Source organism: Myotis myotis, unplaced genomic scaffold (assembly GCF_014108235.1).
Source record: "Myotis myotis isolate mMyoMyo1 unplaced genomic scaffold, mMyoMyo1.p scaffold_m19_p_5, whole genome shotgun sequence".
Classification (NCBI taxonomy): Eukaryota; Metazoa; Chordata; class Mammalia; order Chiroptera; family Vespertilionidae; genus Myotis; species Myotis myotis.
Genome location: NW_023416357.1, coordinates 99,427,441 through 99,449,040, shown reverse-complemented (window position 1 = coordinate 99,449,040; position 21,600 = coordinate 99,427,441). Strand labels below are relative to the sequence as shown.

Below are 21,600 nucleotides of genomic sequence, written 5' to 3'. Positions count from 1 at the left end.
GCTAAGTGGATAGAGCGTCGGCCTGTGGACTTAAGGGTCCTGGGACAATTCTGGTCAAGGACACATGCCTGGGTTGTGGGCTTGATCCCCAGTGGGGGGCGTGCAGGAGGCAGCCAATCAATGATTCTCTCTCATCATTGATGTTTCTATCTCTCGCTTCCTCTCTGAAATTATATATATATATATATATATATATATATATATATATATATATATATAGTAAATGTACACAACATACTCTTTGCACCCTCCACCACCTTGCTTTAGTTTTGCAACACACTGCCATTGTAGGTTTAAAACGGCAGGTGGATGCACCCAGCAGTCTCGTCTTCAGTGCTTTCTCTTCCAAGATGCCCCCTCCTCCAGAAGCTCACCAGGCTGGCTCAGGGACCCTTTGCCTCCCCTGTCTTAACTTCTCACCCTGTATTGTTGCTGCCATCGGTTTGCTAAACTCACAGAGGTGACTGGATGGGGGCAGGGGGCAGTGGGCACTCTGCTCTGGCCCTCAAATTTCTGTCTACAGATAAAACCCAGCCCCATCTTCTTCGTGTGTGTGTGTGTGTGTGTGTGTGTGTGTGTGTGTGTACATGAACCAGTGTGTTTGTTCCTGTGAGATGTTTTAGGCGGGAGAGAATCTTAGCTCACCCTCATTCATTCACTCAACACATGGACTGCACCAGCCAGTCTCTGGGGAGACACACATTCATCCCCATTTGGCTACCACAGAGTCCAATGGCTGCTGAGATGAGAGTCACACAGGAGATGGTGAGGCAATAGAGAAGGCGAGTCTGCTCCCGCAGAGAGGTTAGGCAGGGCTTTCCCGAGGAACAGCGAAGAACCATGGAAGAGGAAGACAAGCAAGGAAGTGAAGATGGGTGGGAGGAGCATTCCAGGCAGGGGAACAGCGAAGGCAAAGGCCCAGTGGCTGGACACAGTGTGGAAAGGTGAGGGTGAAATGGTCCGCATTCATGTTGTGCAGGGCAGCTCCCAGGGCCTGAGAGCAAAGGGAAGCCTGGGGCAGGGGTTAGAGCTACAGGGGGACAGACTTGCGTCTCACAAAGAGCTCCCTGGGTGCCAGGGGGAGAAGGGACAGGGTGCTGGGATGGAAGCAGGAATTATGAAAAGGCTACTACAGTGCCCAGGCAAGAGGGGCTGGTGGCCCAGCCTGGGCTGCTACCTCTGGAGGCAGGGAGAAGTGGGGGAAAGGTCAGGGCTCAGGCTGCAGGCCGCTCCAGCCTGCACAGAGACAGAGAGCAGCTCCAGGGGCCTCCCTGCCCAGGCCCAGAGGCTGTCACACAGAAGACCAACCAAAAGCAGAGAGCAAAGCCCAGAGGCGATTTCCCTCTTCCAGCTCCATCTCTGGGACAGGCCGGGGCAGGCAGGTTGGGAGGATGCAGGTGCCAGTGGCAAGATGGGAATCCTGGATCCTCCTCTCTTGACAAGGAACCTTGGAAATGCTCTAAGGCAGCTTCTCCCCAAACCCCTCAGGGCCCTCCTGATGCCCCTCCCCCTCCTCAGGGAGTGGCCTCAGTGATAGGACTTGAGCTAAGCCTCTCCCTCCCCCAAAACTCCCAGTCCCCAGATAATTGCCCCCGACAATGCCTGAAATGCCATCAGTAGCAGCCATCCTTATAGGTTTAATCTAATTTATCAGGTCTCATTCCCTCTGCCAAGAGAAGGACTGGGCAAGTGAGGGCAAAGCCAGAGAAAGACCAGAGAAGGAAAAGATTGCTGGGAGGAGTCAGCGAATACAAAAGCCAAATGACAGGCCCAGGGCACTGCCTGGTCAGCTGCCACCAGCCCCAGGTCCTGGTGGGGAGACCTAGTTTCCTTACTCAGGGGCCCCTGAGTCCCCAGCATCAGCGATTGTGAGCTGTGAACCCAAGGTGAATGCCTTTACTCTTGGCCTCAGTGTCACCCTCTGTGAAATGGGACACCAGCACTAATGGCAGGCACAGTGTTAGGATGGGATGCAATAACATCCACGGCCATGCCAGGCACACAGTAGGTGCTTAAGAGATGGCTGGTCGGATCACTGCAGTCCAATCACCCAAATGGCTGGAGGCAGGCTTTACTGACAGGGAAAGCCTCCCTGTCAAATCGTTCAGGCTTTCCAGCTGTTCCTAATAAGTGTGTGCATGTGTGTCTCTCCATGTGTCTGCTTAAGGGGGGTGTGAGGGTCCATGTGAATGTTTGGGTGGAGGGATGAGAGTCAGCTGACCCCATGCCCCACCCAGGCTGCAGCCTCCACAGTTGGAAGGATACCAGCCGCCTGGTCAACTGTGGGCTTAGCCCAATCCTTACTCCTTTTTTTTTTTTTTTTTTAAACTAGCAGGTTTCATTTGGGCACAAAGGCCAACCCTCTTTTTTTTAGTTTTTATTTTATTGATTTTTTACAGAGAGGAAGGGAGATAAATAGAGAGTCAGAAACATCGATGAGAGAGAAACAGCGATCGGTTGCCTCCTGCACACTTCCCACTGGGGACGTGCCCGTAACCAAGGTACATGCCCTTGACCGGAATCGAACCCGGGACCGTTCAGTCCGCAGGCCGACGCTCTATCCACTGAGCCAAACCGGTTAGGCCCGATCCTTACTCTTAACAGCCGTGTGTGATTACTAACATTGGCTGCTATGGTTTACTGAGCATTCACTGAGCCAGGCCTGGGGCTGGGCCTATCACGCACATTTGACTTCACCAGCTTAAAGGGCTGCTATCATCACTCCCATTTCACAGATGAGAAAACTGAGACTCAGAGATGTTAAATGTCCTGCCCAAGCTCACATAGCTCAGGAGGGGCTTGAACTCACAGCCGGCCATCAAATTATCTGCTCTTAACCACCAAGAGGCTCAGGATACCCCAGCCGGCTTCTGGGAGGTTACATGTCCTTTTCACCAGCCTACAAAGCGTTGGGCCCTGCCTCCCACACAGGTGCCACCCCGCCCCCCCCCCCGCCCCCCTTCCCACCATTAGGACTGAGCCATTCTCGCAGCAACCTGTGATGTCAGGAGACCAGGCCAGGCTGCAGGGTGCTTGCTGGGACCCAGGTCTTGGTGGAAGAGCAAGATTAGTCCCATTTTACAGATGGGAAAATGGAGGCTCAGCAAGGTCAAATGTCTTTGCCAAAATCAAACAGGCAGAATTCAGTCTAACTCTGGAGCTGGATCTTCACCCCTCCACTCTTCCCCCACAAAAGGTTAGACACCTTCCCCAGAAAGCCCTCCATGATCTCTGAGGTCTCTAACAGTGCTCACTTCAGACCAGTTAGTGAGCACTACAGCCACGAGGCTAAAACATCTGCTCAGTTCCATGTCCTGCTGGGGACAAAAGCCCTTGCTTGCCCCTTCCCCTCCCACTGAAACCCAGTCCTGTAACCATACTTGTAATTAGCATAGCTCCATCAATCAAGTGCAGGGAGATTGTGAATGTTTCCTTCACATCCCCCCACGCCCCACCCCAGGAACGGCATCCCTGGAGCTGTGCATTGCGTATCCTGACCAGTTCAGGCACACAGTAAGTGCATTTGTTCAATAATTATGCTCATTATAGCCGCCATGGATCGAGGCCTCCTATAATTCTTAACTCTTTCCTAAACTATTTCATTTGATCCTCGTGCTAGCCGTATCACCAGGAAGGCACTCTGCTTGTACCCATTCTGTAGGTGAGAACACAGCGGCATAGAGAGGCCAAGCAGCTCGCCCCAGATTGTACAGCCAGGAAGTAAGGGCTGCTTAGGGCTGAACTCAGCCACAGAGCAGGAAGATGAGAGCAGATCCCCTCCTGACCCTCCTAATCCTTGGTGACCTGCACCGTCAGCTCTGACCCTGTCATTAGCTCAGATGTGAACATCAGGTCCCACACCTGTCATTAGGAACCAGGGTGACAGGAGCAGCAGAGCTGTTCACACCCTGTCCCAGCCCTCCCCAGTTTCAGCTGCTGAAAGGCTGACAAACAGGGAGGTGCAGTTTTCTCCGTGGAGGCACTCTGTTCGCTAGTTCGCACTTGTGCAGCTCAAAGCTGTGACTGCCTGGGTGTGAAGGTCACAACTCCCGGCTCCTGGGTCCCCTCAGCTGGGGCAGTGATGCTACCCACTGTCTGGGCATCTCTGATGTGCTAGAGCCGTGGTCGGCAAACTGCGGCTCGCAAGCCACATGCGGCTCTTTGGCCCCTTGAGTGTGGCTCTTCCTAAGCCTTAAGAGTACCCCAATTAAGTTAATAACAATGTACCTACTTATATAGTTTAAGTTTAAAAAATTTGGCTCTCAAAAGAAATTTCAATCGTTGTTCTGTTGATATTTGGCTCTGTTGACTAATGAGTTTGCCGACCACTGTGCTAGCGGCATTCTCTTTGTTGTCACGTTTGCTCCTCACAGGAACCCCATGTAGGAGATATTAGCACCATTCCTGCTTTGCAGACGAGACATTTGAGGCTCAGAGAGGTCCTCTCACTTGCCCACAGGAGAAGTGGCAAAGCCATAATCAGAAGCGAGGCATCCTGCCCAGGGCCAAAGCTCCTACCCACCATGCCATGCTGAATCTCACTGGCAATGGAGAAGACCCCCAAAAACTCAGGGTGAAAGAATAACTTGGGGACCTGTGCCCCATGACTTATGACCACATCTTAGAGCTACAAGTACAGGCTTAAGCACTGGTTAATGCTCAAAAGATTCTTGTTGAGAGAATGGGACAAGAGGCTGTCCCCCACCCCATAATCCAGCCCATGAACTTGACCCCATGGAGAGGAAAGGGCAGAGGGGCGCACTGGGCTGGTGAGACCACTTGGAGAAGCACCTGGCACCTCCTCAGGGCTGCGACTGTGCTGCAAGGCCATGGGAGCTCAAAGGAAGTCTTTCACTCCCTCCTGGGGAGAGAACCAAGAAGGCTTTCTGGAGAAAGACACCTCTAAGCTGAGATCTCAGATCAGTCAGGTCAGTCAGCCATGGGCAGAGGGTGGCTGCCTTGGGCTAGGAGTCTGGAGAGGGGCAGCACCCAGTGTCCTTGCCACCCCAGGCCCTCAGAGTCCCCACAGCTATAAAGGATGGGAATGCTTTCTTCCTATGTCTGCCGGAAAGGTCATGTCCCTCTCAGTTTGTCTGGATTTATTATAACCGTTTGTTAGGTCCAAGCCCAGGCCTCGGGGGACTGGATGCCGGGCGAGGCCTGGCCCATCTCCTGGTGTGAAGGGCTGGAGGGGCCTGAGTCTTAATGGAGGGAGAACAGCACAGTCCTCTGTGGCTGGCACAGAGCATGCAATTGTGCAATGTTCGAGAGAACAGCTCAGGGACTGGACAGGACCCCAGCTGAGTTGGAGAGCCAGCTGGACCCAGGCACAGAGGAACAGTGTGCAGGGCCCTGCCCCATCTCTGGGATTGTGAAAGACCAAGGGGGCCGGGTTGGGGGGAGCCTCCGAGGGGAGGGAAAGAAATGCGTCTGAGCTTGAAACAGACCAACGGAGAGGTGGGGGTGGGTGGGATCACTGGGCAGTGCAGTTTCTGAAAGGGCTGTGCCCACACGCCCTGCGCCAGCACCCAGGCCCCACAGCACTTGTCAAACAGGTCTGCCTGGGCTGGACCACAGGGGCAGGGTGGGGGCCCTGGCCAGCGTTTTCTCGCCTTCATCTGGGGCCTGGGAGGGAGTTAGGAGCAGCTCAGGGTCAAGGAGGGGTGCCGGGCTCACGGTGAGTGCACCTTGGGGAGGATACCCAGGCAGGTGGGCTGTGCAATCCTGAGTGCCCCACCTGCCTGGAGCCCCTTGTGGGAGAAATTTAGTAATTTCTCCTAAATGGGAACCCCACCCCCATTTTCCCTTCAGCGGGGACTAGACAGACCGAAGTCCCGCCCCCCCTCCCTCAATCTCAGCATCTCCACGAGGCTCCCTTAAACCGGTTATTAAGTGAATACATTAGGCTTATCAAAACGGACGTGGGCTGCCGTCTCAACGCAAACACATCAAGACATGTCATTCCCTTCCCAACCCGCCCTGGGAACCCGGGGCTCAGAGACGCCGCCAGTTTCGGGGCTGTGGGGGGGAGGGTGCGGCCAGAAGGAGGTCCGGACACCGCCCAGCCGCAGCGCAGACCCCAGCTCGGCTGCCGCCGGGGAGCGGGAACAGGAGGTGTTTCAGCCTGTGCCCACCCCCCATAGACCCCACACACACCGAGCACAGGGTGGCACCCCCACCTCTAGGCTTCCCCACGCCAGGAGCACCTGCGCTCTGTCCAAGGGAGGGGAACGCCCCCTCCCACACCCTAGCACAGTTTACCCGCCCCCGTGCGCCCCTAGACAGCGTTTCCTAGGTCCCCTCCACCCGGCCTGGGGTGTAGCGTCTCTGGACACACCACTCCCCACCCGGGCGGTGCTTCCGGCGCCAGGGCGACCCTGGGAGACGGAGGTCGCCTACACCTCCAGCTCAGCTCCCGCCCTCCAGGCGCTAAGTCAGTGTTCTCTGGGCTCCTGGAACTCTCCGGTGCCAGATCCAGTGTTTTCCCCAGGACGCGCAGCCCATCCCTCACCGCCGCCGGAATTCACAGCTCTAGGGTGGCCCGCGGGCCGCACGTTCCAGAGAGTCGCGCACTCCGGGCTCAGTCCCCGCCCTCCGGCCTCCCAGGACCGTGCTTCCTGGGCTCCCTGCAGCCTCAGCCCCGCGCCCCGCAGCGCGCGGCTCCGCGAGGGCGTGTGGGGGCGGTGTGCGGGCGCCTCCTCACCTCCGGGTCTGCACCTTGGGGCTGTATTTGCCTTTGTTTCTCTTCTTGAAGAGCGAATGCATGGTGGCGCTGGGGTGCGCGGGCGGGCGGGCAGCGGGCGGCGGCGCGGGCCTGGGTACTGGGCGGCGGGGGGACCCTGCGCGCACCGAGGGGCGGCAGCGGGCGCAGGTGAACCGGCGACTGCGCGGGAGCCCGAGTGAGGCGCTGCTGGGGCGCCGGGTCACTACTCGCGAGGGGCGGGGCGCCCGCAGACCCAGGGCTCTCCCGGCCGCTCCCGGGAAGGTGGTGCTTACCTTCCCGAAGGAGGGGCCATCGGACGGGCGGGACTTCCCGACGCGTCGGGCGCGCGCTCTGGGCCGGGCAGGAGGGAGTGGGGCTCCCGGCCTGGGCTGGGGGTGGGGACACGGGGTCTTTTCCGGACACCGCCCCCCCCCCCCACGCTAAGCAGGCGGGCGGGGGCGCTCGGACCGCTTTCCTAAACATTCTCAGCCCCACCCTCACTCCCGGGCCTGGAGTGCCCCTGGCTGAGGGCCTTCACCTGGCTCTCGGCTGCCTCTCGTTGGCTAACACCTAGGTGGGTCCTCCAGGCAGGTGTGGTGAAGACCAGTCTGGGCCCTGTGCCCTCGATAGCTAGTGAATTACACGCAGGTGGTAGCAGTGTCGGTGGAAATTGAGAAAAGGGGGCTCTGAAGTGCGCCGCCGGCGTTCAGATCCTGCAGCCACAGATGGTCAGCTGACTCCTCGGGGAGGCTTCTTAGCGCTCCCAGCCTCAGTTTCCTCATTTGTCGAACAGTGATAACCACCCCCTCCCAACGGGTTTTGAAGAGATTCTTGTAGATAATTCACACAAAGCACTTAGCACAGTGCCTGGCCCCAGCGGGCAGGAAGCGCTGCCATCATTATCACCGTGCCATCTCCGGCGGACAAAAAATCCTTTGAAACTTGATAACTCCAGGCCCTGGCAGGACAGACTACTTCATAGCTGGTCATAAAAGCTGCTGGATTCTGGTTCAGAATAGCCACATTGCACAATGCTGCCAGCAAGTGCCCGGTTACACTGTGCACTGCAGGCTGCAGCTGGACAGATAGTAAACCCATTTCAGCCATGAACCCGAAGGAGCCGGACAGCTGGGAGGGTTCAGGGCCTCTCTGGAGGGCACTGGGGGGCTCTGACCCCAGCTGGGAAGGAGGAGCGCACAGTCTCCAGGGGAGATTCCAAAAGGCAGCAAAATAAATTTTGGCCAAAGGGCCATTAGGGCTTAGATGGAGCAAAGAGGTCTGCAGGGGAGAAAGGCAGGAACCCACACTGGGTATCCAGAGTCCTCAGACCAGTCCCTTCCTCACCTGTTCATATATATATATATATATATATATATATATATATATATATATATTTCAGAGAGGAAGGGAGAGAGACACACAGAAACATCCATGATGAGAGAGAATCATTGATGGACTGCCTACTGTATGCCCCACACTGGGGATCAAGCTCGCAACCCAGGCATATGCCCAGACCAGAATTGAACCATGACCTCCTGGATCATAGGTCAACGCTCAAGCACTGAGGCACCAGCCAGGCTCCCCACGTGTTTTTATTGATAAAACTAGAAGCCCAGTGCACAGATTTGTGCACCAGTGGGGGGCCCTCGGCCTGGACAGTGATCAGGGCGATTGGGGCCACAGGAGGTTGGCCAGCAGGAGGAGGGGCCACAGGAAGTTGGCCATCCTTATTGAGGTCATTGGGCCAGCCAGTTGGGTGGGGGGAGGGGCTGTGGGAGGTTGGCTGTGGGAGCACACTGACCGTCAGGGGGCAGCTCCTGCATTGAGCGTCTTCCCCCTGGTGGTCAGTGCACATCATAGCGATCTGTTGATTGGTTGCTTAGGCTTTTATATATATAGATAAGGAGGTTGGTGGGAAAGTGGATTCCAAGGGCTTACCCTGGCCCAGACCCAGCAGCTTTTGAAAACTTAGTGTCCTTTGGGCCTTCTCTTGTTTCTGCCACCAAAGAACTGAGCTTTCAGTGTTACAGAGACCCTATGAAATCTTATTCTTTTTATTTTATGTTATTTCTTGACTAGAGGCCTGATGCATGTGGGGTCCCTCAGGCTGGCCTGTGCCCTCTCATAATCCAGGACCCTTTGGGGGATGTCAAATTGCTGGTTTCAGCCCGATCCCCACGAAACCGGCAGTCCAACAGGAGGGATGTAGTAGTGAGAGAAGCAGCAGGCGGCTGGGGAGGAGCCTGTGCTGCTCATAAGCTCCCTGAGCGGCGCTCCTGGTGTGGGAGTGCACTCACCACCAGGGGGCAGCTCCTATGTCGGTTGTCTGCCCCCCTGGTGGTCAGTGCATGTCATAGCAACTGGTCATTTGGTCATTCAGTCACTTAGGCTTTTATATAGAGAGAGAGAGGACGGAGGAGAGAAACATCAATTTTTATTGTTCCACTTATTTACGCATTCATTGATTGATTGTTGTATGTGCCCTGACTTGGGATTAAACCTGAAACCTTGGTGTTGGAGATGACACTCTAACCAACTGAATTACCCAGCCAGGGGCAAAAACCTTATTCTTAAGGGGGCATCTCTGGGTGGGCTTAAGGGGGTCTCTGAGTCCCCCTACACTTGATTTTAAAATGTGTGTCCATATGTGCATTTTCCTGGGGGAGAGTCTATCACTCTCAATAGGTTCATTAATTCACTCATTCAACAGACTAACACTCTCCAGCCTTGGCTGCCTGGTTCTGCTGCATTGATGAGAAAAGGGAAAAACCAAAAAACAGCAAAGGGCCTTTCTCTTGGGGGCGGGGAGAAGATACATACTAATAATTTTTTTTTTTTTAATTGACGACCCTTAAGTTAACTTTTCAGAAAGGTCTGAGAACCTAAAAGGGATAAAGGCCCTGCAAGATGCAATGGCTCTGAAGGTGTGCATCAGGATCCTCAGGGCAGTTTGTAAAAATGCAGATTCCAGGGCTTTGAGCTCCTGACAGGGGAGTGTGGGGAGGGGCCCAGGAATCTGAACTTTTGGCAAGTCCTTCTGTGAGAAGCCAGGAGCCAGGGATCTTGCCTGAAGCTCCTCCCCCGTCCCAATCTTCTCAGTTGGGGAGCCTTTAACAGATCTTGCCAAATCTAACCCTGTCATTGCCCCTGTGAACTTGGCTCTGCCTGGCTCCTCTCTCAAACCCCGCCCCCCCAACCCTCCTTAGTCAAGGAGTTCCTCACTGGGCAGCTAAGGGCTTGAGCAATTCCCTTGGTCCTGCAGTGAATTCCTTCCAGGGTCTGAGGATAGGACAGGGCCTGGAGGGCACCAAGGAACTTGCCTCCAGCAAGCTGATGGTGTGATGGTGTGGAGCAGGTGTCAGGGAGGAGTCAAAGCTACAGAACATAAGTGGGACCTGCTGGCATGGCTCAGTGGTTGAACGTCAACCTATGAACCAGGAGGTCACGGTTTGATTCCTGGTCTGGGCACATGCCTGGGTTGTGGGCTCAGTCCACGGTATGGAGCGTGCAGAAGGCAGCCCATCAATGATTCTCTCTGATCATTGATGTTTCTATCTCACCCTTCCTCTCTGAAATAAAATGTATATATATTTTTTAAAGGAAAAGAATGAACACATTATATATATATAAAAAAAAGAATATAGGTGGGGGCCCACATGGGACCTGCAGAAGCCTCAGCTCAGCACAGAGCTGTCACCTAAGACCCCCTCCCCACACCCCAAGTGGGCCATAGACAGGGGCTCATGAGGGATCTTGTTAGTCCCCCTGCTTTTGCCCACTTCACAACTCCTCCTGGAAATCCTTTCCTTACTCACCCCCCTCCCCCGCCCCATTACCTTTCCCTGCAGGGGGCCCTTATGTGGGGGCTGAGCCAGACTCAGGGGTGTTCTGGGCGGCACTGTTGTGGGGAAGGAAGTCATCAGATGGCCACTGGAAGGGGTGTTTAAATAACCCAGGGTTAATCCACACCGGGAAAGGCCTCGCCCCGAGAAGAATGGGAAGGGATGCGGAGTGCTGCTGAGACACACATAGGGTCAGGTGCCGAGTGCAAGGGTGAGGGAGAGAATGAACATTCATGTGTACGTGCACAGAAAACTTCTGGAAGGATCCACGAGAAACTTAGCCATGAGTCCCCTCAGGAGGGACAAGGGAGAAATCTAGCATTTGGACTTAAAAAAAATTTTTTTTGTATGTCCTTGAATTGCTTTTTCAATGTCTTTTTCCAGCTACTATTAAAAACTCGTGTAAGAATGACCAAAGTCTGTCATTCCCTTCCAGAACCTTCCTTCTACCCCCTTCCCTGACCCCCAACTTCTTGCCCCACCACACTCTATGGTTCTAACCTCCTTCCTCGTTGGAAGAGGACTGGGGGATTCTGGCGGATAAGGATCACTGAAGATGTGAAATTTGGGGGGAAGAGAACCATGCTGACGAAGGTAGCCAGTCTACCGTTCAGTTGCTGAGAGTGTAACAGCCATAAAGATACAAACAAGTACAAAGCCCACCGTGATGAGTCTGGAAAAAAGAGCTGCGCCAGGGTCCGGAGATGGGGAGGAGGGGAGCAGCCTGGGGAGACCTGGGTTGGAGTCCTCGTTCAGTCCCTTTCAGCTGTGTGAACGTGGGAAAATCCTTTTCCCTCTCGAGCCTCCGTTTCCCTCATCTGGGAAATGGGCGCAACTGTAGCATCCCTCTCAGAGGGTGAGCTCCCGTGTATTAAGCGCTTGCCCCCTGGCAGTTAGTGAGGGCTCAACAAATGGAGGGGGGCGGCGTGCGCACATCTGTAGCTGGAGGCTCAATGCTAATGGGACTGAGGGGTATAAGCAAGAACTCTAAACTGTCTCCAAACCCTGGGCTTCTCCCAACTTCCAAATCTCCTTCCCCACACCCCCTAGGTCCACTTAGGCGAGGGAACCAGGCTAGGAGCCTCCAGGTGAGCAGGCTTGCAGCTCAGCTGCTGAGTAACAGCCACGGCCTTGACGATGTTAATGCCATTTCTCATTGATTGAGGGTGATTCTGTGCCAAGCAATAGGGTGTGTGCCTGACATGCCTCAGCTGAGTGATTGTCCCCAAGGACCACCCCCATACCCTGTGGTGAAGCAGACCAGCCAGCTGGGAGGAAGCTCTTATGTTCCAGGGAAAGGCACTGAGGTCCTAGGAGGTCTGTGCCCGATGGGCTGGTTCCCAGGTCAGCCTGCTGGAGTCCTGGACCCCCACCCCCTCTACCCTCCCAGGCCCCAGCTGACTCAGCTGGGTCCCCACCCAGGAGCTTCAGGAGAGTTAGCAGGTTTAGGGAGGAATTTGTGTTGTGCCTCACGGTCCCTCCTCCCTCATCCTCTACAAGCTGGGCTCCGAGAGCTGGTGTGGCTACATGTGCATGCACATGTGTATACACGTGTGCACACCACTGGTCTCGGGCAGGAGGATGGGGTGGGAGTTGCGTTCTGGCCCTGTGCATCCTCCTCTGGGCAGATGGGATTTGTTTGGTTCTCCTCTTATGCCAAGTGACTCATCCCTCTGCCATGTGGGATGGGGGTTCAGGGAGGGTGTTTGCTTTCCTGGCATTTGCTTGATGGTTAACCCCACAGAGGTGGCACCTGCAGGGCCATTGGTTTCCCTGGTAACCAGGCCACCCTCGGCCCCTTAACCCCGTCCCCTCTCTGTAGCTGGGCCAGGCTGTGGCTCCCAGGAGGCCACACTTTCCTGAAAGGTCAGGAAACACTCTCATTGTTTGCTGTCGCTGTTTCCCCAGCAGCTGGAGAGCTGCTTGTTCACTTGCTGGCTTGGGGTGTTTCTATGAACCAGTTTGAAACAAGAAGGGCAGCATTCCCCCAGCCCCAGAGAGAGGGGAGTGTGTAGGACCCAGCAGCCTGTTCCTTACCCTGTGAGCCTTCTCCTCCCAGGGCGAGGCCCAGCCCAGCCTCCAGCGGGTAGTCATTCTCCCATCTCCAACTGTTCAGGCCGCCCCCCCCCCCATTCCCCCCCCAACTGAGGAGCATTTACAGATGCAGATTCTAGGGCCCCCTCTGAGATCATGGTGGGTTTAGGTAGGTCCCAGGGATCTGCATATTAACAAGCACCTACGCCCACCCCCACACTAACGCAGGCGGTTTCTGGGCCGCCCTGAGAGGCACAGCTGTGAACAGGAAGAGAGGCAGCACAAGCTCAGGCCTGGTGCACACCCCCTGAGAAGAGCTCACAGGCTACAGCTTGAAGCCAACCTGGGTTTGAATCCTGGCTTCCACTCATCAAACTGTGTGGCCTCGGGTAGGTGGCTGAACCTCTCTGAGCCGTGGTGTCCCTATCTCTAAAATGGGGAAGAGCCAGTGCGCCTGGCACTGAGGCCCCTCTCTTCCTCTCTCTTCCCCCACCTACCAAAGGGACAGAAGGGGGCTGGCCTAGCTTCACTCCTGTTTTGTAACACATATTTACTTTTCCAGCAGAACAATGCAAGGGATGGAAAATCATGCTGGCCCGTCAGCAAGATGGGCTGAGTCACACTCGGTCCTGAGGGCCTATTGAGCTCCCCACAGCCCAGGCTGGGCCAGAGGGAGGCTGGGCCCTGGCAACCGGGGCAGGAGAGGGTCCACGATGAGTCACCCTCTGCCTGCCCCTGAGTCATTCCCCAAGAATGGCCCCCCTCGGCGTGGGGCCCAGCCAGGCAGCCACACCCTGCTGCCCCCACAGGGAGCCGCTGCTCAATGACCTCCTGCCAGCCCTCCCTGGGTGCAGACGTGCACCTGTCAGCTGCGTCTGTTATCAGAATATTGAAACAGCTCCCCACCGGTGGTTAAATAGCAACTGCTTTGAGCCTCGGATGCTCCGGGCCACCCTGGCCCTTCCCGCAGGACCCAGCCCCCCGATTAGCTCTCATCTCAGCAGGGGGCCTCTCCAGCCCGGCCTCACCCACAGGGCAGCACCCACTCAGACCCAGCCATACTACCCTACCCGGCCATCTCGCAGGTCTAGGCCTCAGTGTGCACCCTGGGCCGCTTTCCGGCACAATCTGTCCCACATCTCCGGACACCTCGTTTCCAGCCCATCCCTGGGCCTCTCGGACCAGGCTGGGAGTGCCGCCCAGCAAAGAGGTCACGCAGTCAGGGCAGAGAGTGGATGGAGCTGGGTGGGGCCAGACTGGCTCTGCCAGGCCTGGGATCCCCGCAGGACAGGCTGCCCAACCCCAAAACTCCCGTCCTCCCCTCAACGCCTAAGCCTACTTCCTCCCAAGCCTACTTCCTCCCACCCGCTTGCCTCACAGGGCCCTGCCAGGGCTCACGTCTGCCAGACCGGTAGGGCTGCATTTCTGGGGCCAGTGTCCTGGACGTGACAGCCCCTGGGGATCCCAGGTCAGGAGGTTAGGATTCCATTCCTCTGTGAGGCTGGGGGCCTGAGTGATGGACAGACCAGGTGCCAAGGGGCAAAACAGAATAAAATCGGGTTTTACCTTTAAGCCAACCTGGGTTTGAATCCTGGCTCTGCCATGCATCCAACTGTGTGACCTTAGGCAGGTGGCTTAACTGCTCTAAAATTCAGTTTCTCCTTCTGTCACATGAAGAAGAAACAAGGAGCTTAGAGGTCAAGCCCCAGCTCCTCTATTTCCTAGCTGTGTCCCCCTGGGGAAATGTCTTTACCTCCCTGAACCTCGGTTTCTCCATCTGTAAGATGGGGGCAGTGGAGCCTGCTCCGTGGGATCTTAAAAGGATTCAGTGACTTCAACCACTTTTGTTGAACATTTACTATGTGCCAGGCCCTGTGCTAAGTGCTGGTCTTGGGGGTTGGTATTGTTTTCCAGCTGTATTGAGGTATGAAGGACATACAACAAAGTGCAGTATTTAAAGTGTGCCAACTGATGAGTTTTGACGTAAACACCCAGCAGTGAAGCCATCACCACCACGGAGATGATGAACTGGCCCTCTTCCTCTCCCATTTTTCAGACATGGAAACTGACGCTCCAAGACATTCCCTGCCTGCCCAAGGTGGCCACGAGGAGACTCGGAATTTAAACCCTACAGTCTGAGCCAGCACCCTGTCCCCACCTTCACCGCCATTCAGCAGGGTGCTTGGCACAGAGTAGGTACTCAATGTCATTGCTAAATAAATGAACGAGAGGGTCGGTGTACAGGGGCGGTTACAGGGAAGGTCCCCAGAGGAGAACAAACCAAGGGTTAGTAGATCCTGAGTCAGAACTAAGGTAGAAGAGAAAGGGTTCATTCATTAAAAATTTATTGAGCACCTGTTATGTGACAAGTCCTGTGCTAGGCACTCAGGATACAGGTCAAGAACAGCAGACACAGGTTCCTGCCCTCGGAGAGCTGGACGCAGGGGACGAGGCCTGGGGGAGGGATGGGGAGACAGTATAAGTTTGAGGCCACTTGTGGGTGGAAGATGACACCTGTCGCCAGGTCCCCAGTTACAGAGCACCCCAGGCAGACAAAGTCATGGAGCAGGGTCCCCGGGACCCTGTGAGGAAAGCCCCCAGACTACAGGCTGAGGGCGTTTGGAGCCCTGGTTAGGAAGGAGGGACCCCCACTTCCCTCACCATCCTCCCTCCTGCACATCACTGACATTTCCATGGGAATTAGGGCAGGATCTCCACCTCTTGTCCTCACAGTGCCTTCTATACATTTACTTATCCATTTATGGAACACCTACTGTATGCCCAGCCCTGGGGATACAGCCGCTAACAAGATACAGCCCAGTCTGGGAAGGGAAAGGGAGAAAAATGCAAGCAGACAACCACATTTTTCAGAAATGACATAACCTACGTGTCCATCAATGGGGGAGTGGCTGATACATAATGCACCTGTCATAGTCTGGAAGGGTAGACAGGGGTCAGGAATGTGACAGGTATATAGGCGTCTCAAGGAAGGAAGCCTGGGTATATAAGTGAAAAAAGGAAGTCGCCACCACTGGGTGTTGTATTGTTGCCAACTGTGATTAAAATAGAGCTGCCTCCATATCTCGATGACTTTGCCCTCCCGTCTGCCTGCCTCGGTCTGGGTCTGCCTGGCCCTTTGTCCACTCTATCTGCTGAGATGAAACATTCCTGCCCAGGACCCAGGGAGCCAAGCCTCCATGCGCTGCCTTCCCAGGCCACTCGCAGGTCACCGGCTCAAGGCTTAATCCCTCGCCCGGGCCCAGACCTCCAGGACTGATGAGTCAACACAAGCCAGCTCTGAACAAACACCCCCTCTTCCTGGCCCGGGGTCCCTCTTCCACCCCCGCCCGGCCCAGTCCATCCTGTTCCCCAGGAAGCACCCATCCCCTGCTGGTCTGGGCGACTCCTGAGCAGCCCTGTCCCCTGGGACTTCCTGCCGTGACCGGAATATTCCACCCATACCTGGGAGGCATTAGCTGCCTGTGGCTACTGAGCCCTTGAAGTGTGGCTGGTGCAACTAAATTTTTAATGTTACTGTTTATGTTGTATTTGCTATTATTTATATAAATATATGATGCATTCATATTCATTTAATTAATTTAAATGGCCACATGTGACTGGTTGCTATTTCACTGGGAGGATCCAGAGAGTTGGCCTGGGTCCAGGCATGAAGAAGTGGACATCCTAGGACCCTGGCCTCTGCCCCAGGTAGAGTCAGCCTGGGGGGCTGGTTGGACAGCTGGGGCCTCAGGGACTGACTGGGGGTGTCCCTTGGGGTCTGCTCTATTGATGGAGCTGAATATAGCTTTGGGTGCCTGTGGCCACTGAAAGGGCGAGGGCTATGCCCTCCATCTTACCCTGGATCCTCCATGTTGGGGCAGAGGCCATGTGCTCAGAAGAGTGCCTTCTTCCCGGAAGCCCAGGCCCCTGCTGGCCACGCCCGGGATTTCTTTGAACTAACCAATGACAAGCAAGGGATGTGCGCGCCATAGAGATGACCACATCCTGTGTAACAAGACCCGACTTGCGCCTGGCCAATCGGCAGGGCCCACAGTCAGCTCCCCTCCCCTCACTATTAAAGCCCTGATTTTCTCATGGATGGCACTCGGTTTCCGGTCGCTGCGTCGACTGGAGGCCCGGGTCGGGTTAGCTAACTCAATAAAGGACCTTCTGCTTTTGCATCGGACTGGCTCCCTGGCGTGGTTTCTTGGGGATCTTGAATTCTGGGCATAACAGCCACCCCTCCACCTGCCTAACCCTTGGTCTGACTCCAGCTGGATGGGCAGCGTCATGATGTGAGCTGACCTCTTCCTGTTAGAACCCAGCTCCAGCACCGTGTCCAACCTCCTTCACTCTCCCAGACCTTTGACTATTACATCACAGCCCTGCCCCTCCTCTGCTGGTTCCCATCTCTGTTCCCACTCCAAGCAGCTTCCAGAGGGCTTGACCCAGGATGTCGGGTTGTTGTCACATCTAATCTGCTAAAAGGCAACAGTGACACATCCCCCTTCCAACCATGGGGACTCAGAGTCTACAGCTGCCCTGGCCCAGTTCCCCCTAATGAGCTTGGGTACAAAGACTTTGCTTTTGAAGTAACCCCAGGGCACAGGATCAGGGCATGAGGAAGAGCTGGGGGAGAGGGGGGCATAAATAGGGGGGGCGGTGAGAGGTTAGGAGGCTAATCAACCCAGGGTTCAGTGGCAAGCTGGGCCCTGCAGTGGGCTGATGGTGGCCCCCAAAAGGTAAGTGCAAGTCCTAACCCCCTGCAAGCTGGGAATGTACCCTTATTTGGAAAAAGGGTCTTTAAGGATCCTTAAGTTAAGGATCTCAAGATGAGATCGTCCTGGATCTAGGATGGGCCCTGCATCTAATGACAAGTGTCCTTATAAGAGAAAGACAGAGCAGAAGAGAACGGAGGGACCCGGCCTGGCTTGAGATATCTGAGACAAGATGTAGGACCCAATGCAGACACCGAGAGGAATGACATCTCATGAGAAAAGGGCATCTTACCCTCGAAGGAAGGTTTGAACGAACTGGAAAAGGAGGCAGAAGAGGAGAAGCAGCGAGTACTTCAGCCATCAGTTGTGAAAACGTATGAAGATATGACTCTGGAATAATTGGAGGATAATGATGACGAACTGAACGAGGAAGATGGACAAGCTATTGACATGTAGAGGCAGCAGAGACTGGCTGAGGGGAGAGCCACCCAACTGAGGAATAAATGTGGAGAAGTTTTGGAGACCCCAGGAAAGGATTATGTTCAGGAAGTTGCCAAAGCTGGAGAGGGCTTGTGGGTGATCCTGCACCTTTACAAGCAAGGGACTCCCCTCTCTTCCCTGAGACACCGGCTCTTCAGTAGACTTGCCAGGAAGTTCCCTGATGTCAAGTTTATCAAGGCCATTTCAACAACCTGCAAAACCAATTATCCTGACAGGAATCTGTCCACGGTATTTGTCACGTTGAAGGTGCTATCAAGGCTCAGTTTATGGGACCTCTAGTGTTTGGCAACATGAACCTGACAATAGATGAATTGGAGTGGAAATTGTCTGAGTCTGGACCAATCAAGACAGACCTGGAGGAAAACCCAAAGAAGCCAGTTAGAGACGCCTGACTGTCCTTGGGGTGCAGCTCCGTGCCCATGAGCAGGGGCAGCGATTCCTAGGCTGTGCCCAGGTAACGTGCTGAGCTTTCTTGATGTGACAGATCATCTGGATTTTTTTTTTTTAAAGGAAAAAGTAGAAATGAATCCTTTTGGTTTTTATAATTATGTTTCAAATCTCATAGTTCTCAGGAATAATCGCTGCTGGGAATCTTCTTGAATTTCTTAGAACTCTTTTTAAATTAATAACATTTTCTTAAAAATAAAAACCAGCTGTTGGCATGACGAGGGGGCGGGGGCAGAGCGAGATCTGAGATACACAGACACATGGAGAAGCGAACAAGGCTGTGCAATCACTGAGCACTGACTGAGGCAGAGATCGAAGTGATGCGAATTCAGGATGCAGGAGGCCATTGCCAGGGAATGATTGCAGCATCCTGTGATTATATAGAAACCATGGACTTGTAGCCCATAAATGAATGGATTGTATGGTGTGAGAATTATGTTTCAATAAAACAGAGTTATCACTTTCCTACACTGCACCATCTCAAATGCCAGCCCCTCAACAAAGTCCCATGGGAGATGGTCCCCCCTTCCAAGCTGGAACTATTTACCCCTATTTTTTTTTTATATTATCGTGGAAAAGTACACATAACATAAAACTTACCATTTCAAGTGCACAGTTCAGTGCATTTAGTATTTCACATTGTTGTGCAACCATCACCATCATCCATCTCCACAACTTTCTTATCTTGCAAAACTGAAACTCCACACCCGTTAAATATTAACTCCCCACTCCCCCTTCTTCCTGCTCCTGGCAACCACCATTCTACTTTCTGTCTCTATGAATTCGACAGCTCTAGGGGCCTCATGTAAATGACAAAATTGCCATATGATAATTGCCCTTTTGTGCCTGGCTTCTTTCACATAGCATGTCTTCACGCTTCATCTGTGTTGTAGCATCTGTCAGATGTCCTTCCTTTTAAAGGCTGAACAATTTCCATGTTCCCCAAATTTTAAAGGAGAAGCCACTATGGCCACCTTCACTGCAGAGACACTGGACGTGGCAGGGCCAGAATGCACACCCAGGTCACCTGACTCCAGCACCCACCACGCACCACTCTGCAACCCAGCCCCTTCCCAAGCACACGGGACTCCCCTGCACCACCTTACTCTTCTTCCTGCCCCCCTCCCTCCTCATTGGGAGAGCCTAGGGCAGCGGTTCTCAACCTGTGGGTCGCGACCCCTTTGGCGGTCGAACGACCCTTTCACAGGGGTCGCCTAAGACCATCCTGCATATCAGATATTTACATTACGATTCATAACAGTAGCAACATTACAGTTATGAAGTAGCAACGAAAATAATTTTATGGCTGAGTCACAATATGAGGAACTGTTTTTCAAGGGCCAGAAGGTTGAGAACCACTGTCCTAGGGGCTTAGAGAGACTTTTGCTCACCTTTGGACGCTGACCGCACATGCAGCTCCAGGTGGAGTCCAGAGCAGCGAAGCAGCATTTGTGGAAGTGACTTGACTTGGAGGTGGGTTGGGGGTCAAAGTGGGTGGGGCCTGGCTGTGCAGCTCCCTTGGTCAGGCTCCCCCAGACTCTGCCTCTTGCTCAAGCTAAGCCACCTAATGACGAGGACCTCTGCATTGAGTTGTACAAGCTACAGCCTGCACACCTGTACACAGCTGCCTGTCCTGCCATTGACTCTTAAGACCCCCCAGGTTCCCAAATCCAAGAGGTCTCTGAGCTCTGCTCTGAGGTGGGGAGGGGTGTGTGTGTCGGGGGGGGGGGGCGGTTCTGGCGAAGGAACGCAGAGGCAGCCTGGGACAAATGAGATTGATGCAGAAAGCAGATTGGGGGGCAGGGCGGAGGGGGGTGTCCCAGGGGCTGGTGGAAGGAAGATGTGACTGCATAAAGGGACCGAGTTTCCTTTTGGGGTGATGAAAATGTTCTGGAAGTAGATAGTGGTGCTGGTTGCACAACCTTGTGATTGTATTAAAAGCCACTTAATTGTATACTTAAAAATGGTAAATTTTATGTTATGTGCATTTTAACACAATAAAAAATACCCAACTTTCTTTAGCTTCAGCACTATCCCAGGGCCCGTCCGTATTACAGGAACCAGATCTAGGACCACTTGTGTCCCACAGGGGTCTGGACCCTCTCACTCCACCCGCCTCTTCATGCCACCTGCTCTTGATATCAACTGAGAACATTTCCCTTCAGGACACCTTCCAGGAGCTTCTGTGTTAGGATTGGGCCCAGTGTTTTAGTCAAATAAATGCATCACCAATGGTTAAATTTCCTGCAGGGGAGGTATTCAAAGACATGGGGTGTTTCTGGAGTTTTCAAAACACAACTCACTATGAGGCAGCTTTGGCTTGGTCATTCCCACAGGACAAGTAGTAAACAGAAAGTAGGAAGAGTTTGGAGGGCCTGTCCCTGGGACTGACTTCCACTCACCCCATCCTTCTGGCACCTCCTCAGTCCAGGGCCCAGGATGCCTGGCTATCTTTTCAGCTCAGGCTGGGAAATCAGATCTTAGGTACTTCAGCTCCAGCCCTGAGGGAAGGCTTTGGAGAACCAGAGTCCTGGGTTTGGGTTCCTTACTAGCTGTGTGACTTTGAGGAAGTTACTCAACCTCTCTGTGCTTAGTTTCCTTTTCTTTAAAATGAAGATTAAAATAGTTGTGACCTGAAAAAGTTGTTTTTTTTTAAAATTAGGTGATAGTCATATAACGTAAAATTAACCATTTCGATGTGTGCAATTTGGTGGCATTTAGTGCATTCACAATGCTGTGCAACCAGCCTATGGAGTCCCAAAACATTTTCATCATCACAGCCTTAGAATCCCATCATGACGGCCTTAGAATAATGCCTGGTACAGCAAGTGCCAATGAGTGCTCCATAAATGGCAGGATAATTAGTAGAACAGTGGTCATAACAGGTAACCAGAGGCGGGTGGTGGGATTAAGTTACTTCCCTTGGCCTGCAGGAAGAAGTTAGGTTCTCACTCGCCTCTGGGCCCCATTTTCCACCTTGAGCTCTCTATACCCACCCACTGTTGCACCCCTCCCTCCATCCAGGGTCGTGCCCTCACCGGTTGGGCTGACGGAACCAGGAAACCCAGCCCCTTTTCCGCAGTCTCAGGGCCTCTCCTCGGCGCCTTTTGGGTCTGCTTGGCCCACTCCGCTGCTGCTCCCCCAGGCTGTCACCTTCTGTGGCAAAGGAGACACGTGTGGGTTGGGGCGTCGGGGAAGATTCAGCCAGGGCGAAAAGAGAATGAAAGGGCGTGGAAACACGCCCACATCTGGGAGGAGCTCTTATGAGCAGACCGCCCTCACTTAGGAGCGCACCACCTTCTTCCCCAGGGTCGGCTTTTACTCCGAGCATCCTGGGATCCCCGGCATCCAGCAG

General features: G+C 54.1%; 1 protein-coding gene and 1 pseudogene across 3 annotated transcripts in view; one reads left to right on the top strand and one right to left on the bottom strand.

Annotated features, from left to right (window-relative positions):
- PPL (periplakin) overlaps positions 1-6,914 on the bottom strand; it is a 47,476-nt gene extending 40,562 nt beyond the window's left edge. The window contains exon 1 of one of the 3 annotated variants that reach the window (XM_036309386.1): positions 6,704-6,914. In XM_036309386.1, the coding sequence (XP_036165279.1) occupies positions 6,704-6,765 (62 nt within the window). In that variant the 5' untranslated portion in view covers positions 6,766-6,914. The remainder of the gene's footprint in view (positions 1-6,703) is intronic. The other 2 variants (XM_036309385.1, XM_036309387.1) reach the window with 2 other exon arrangements.
- Positions 6,764-18,190, top strand: LOC118656562 (annotated as a pseudogene).
- Positions 18,191-21,600: the final 3,410 nt, after the last annotated feature.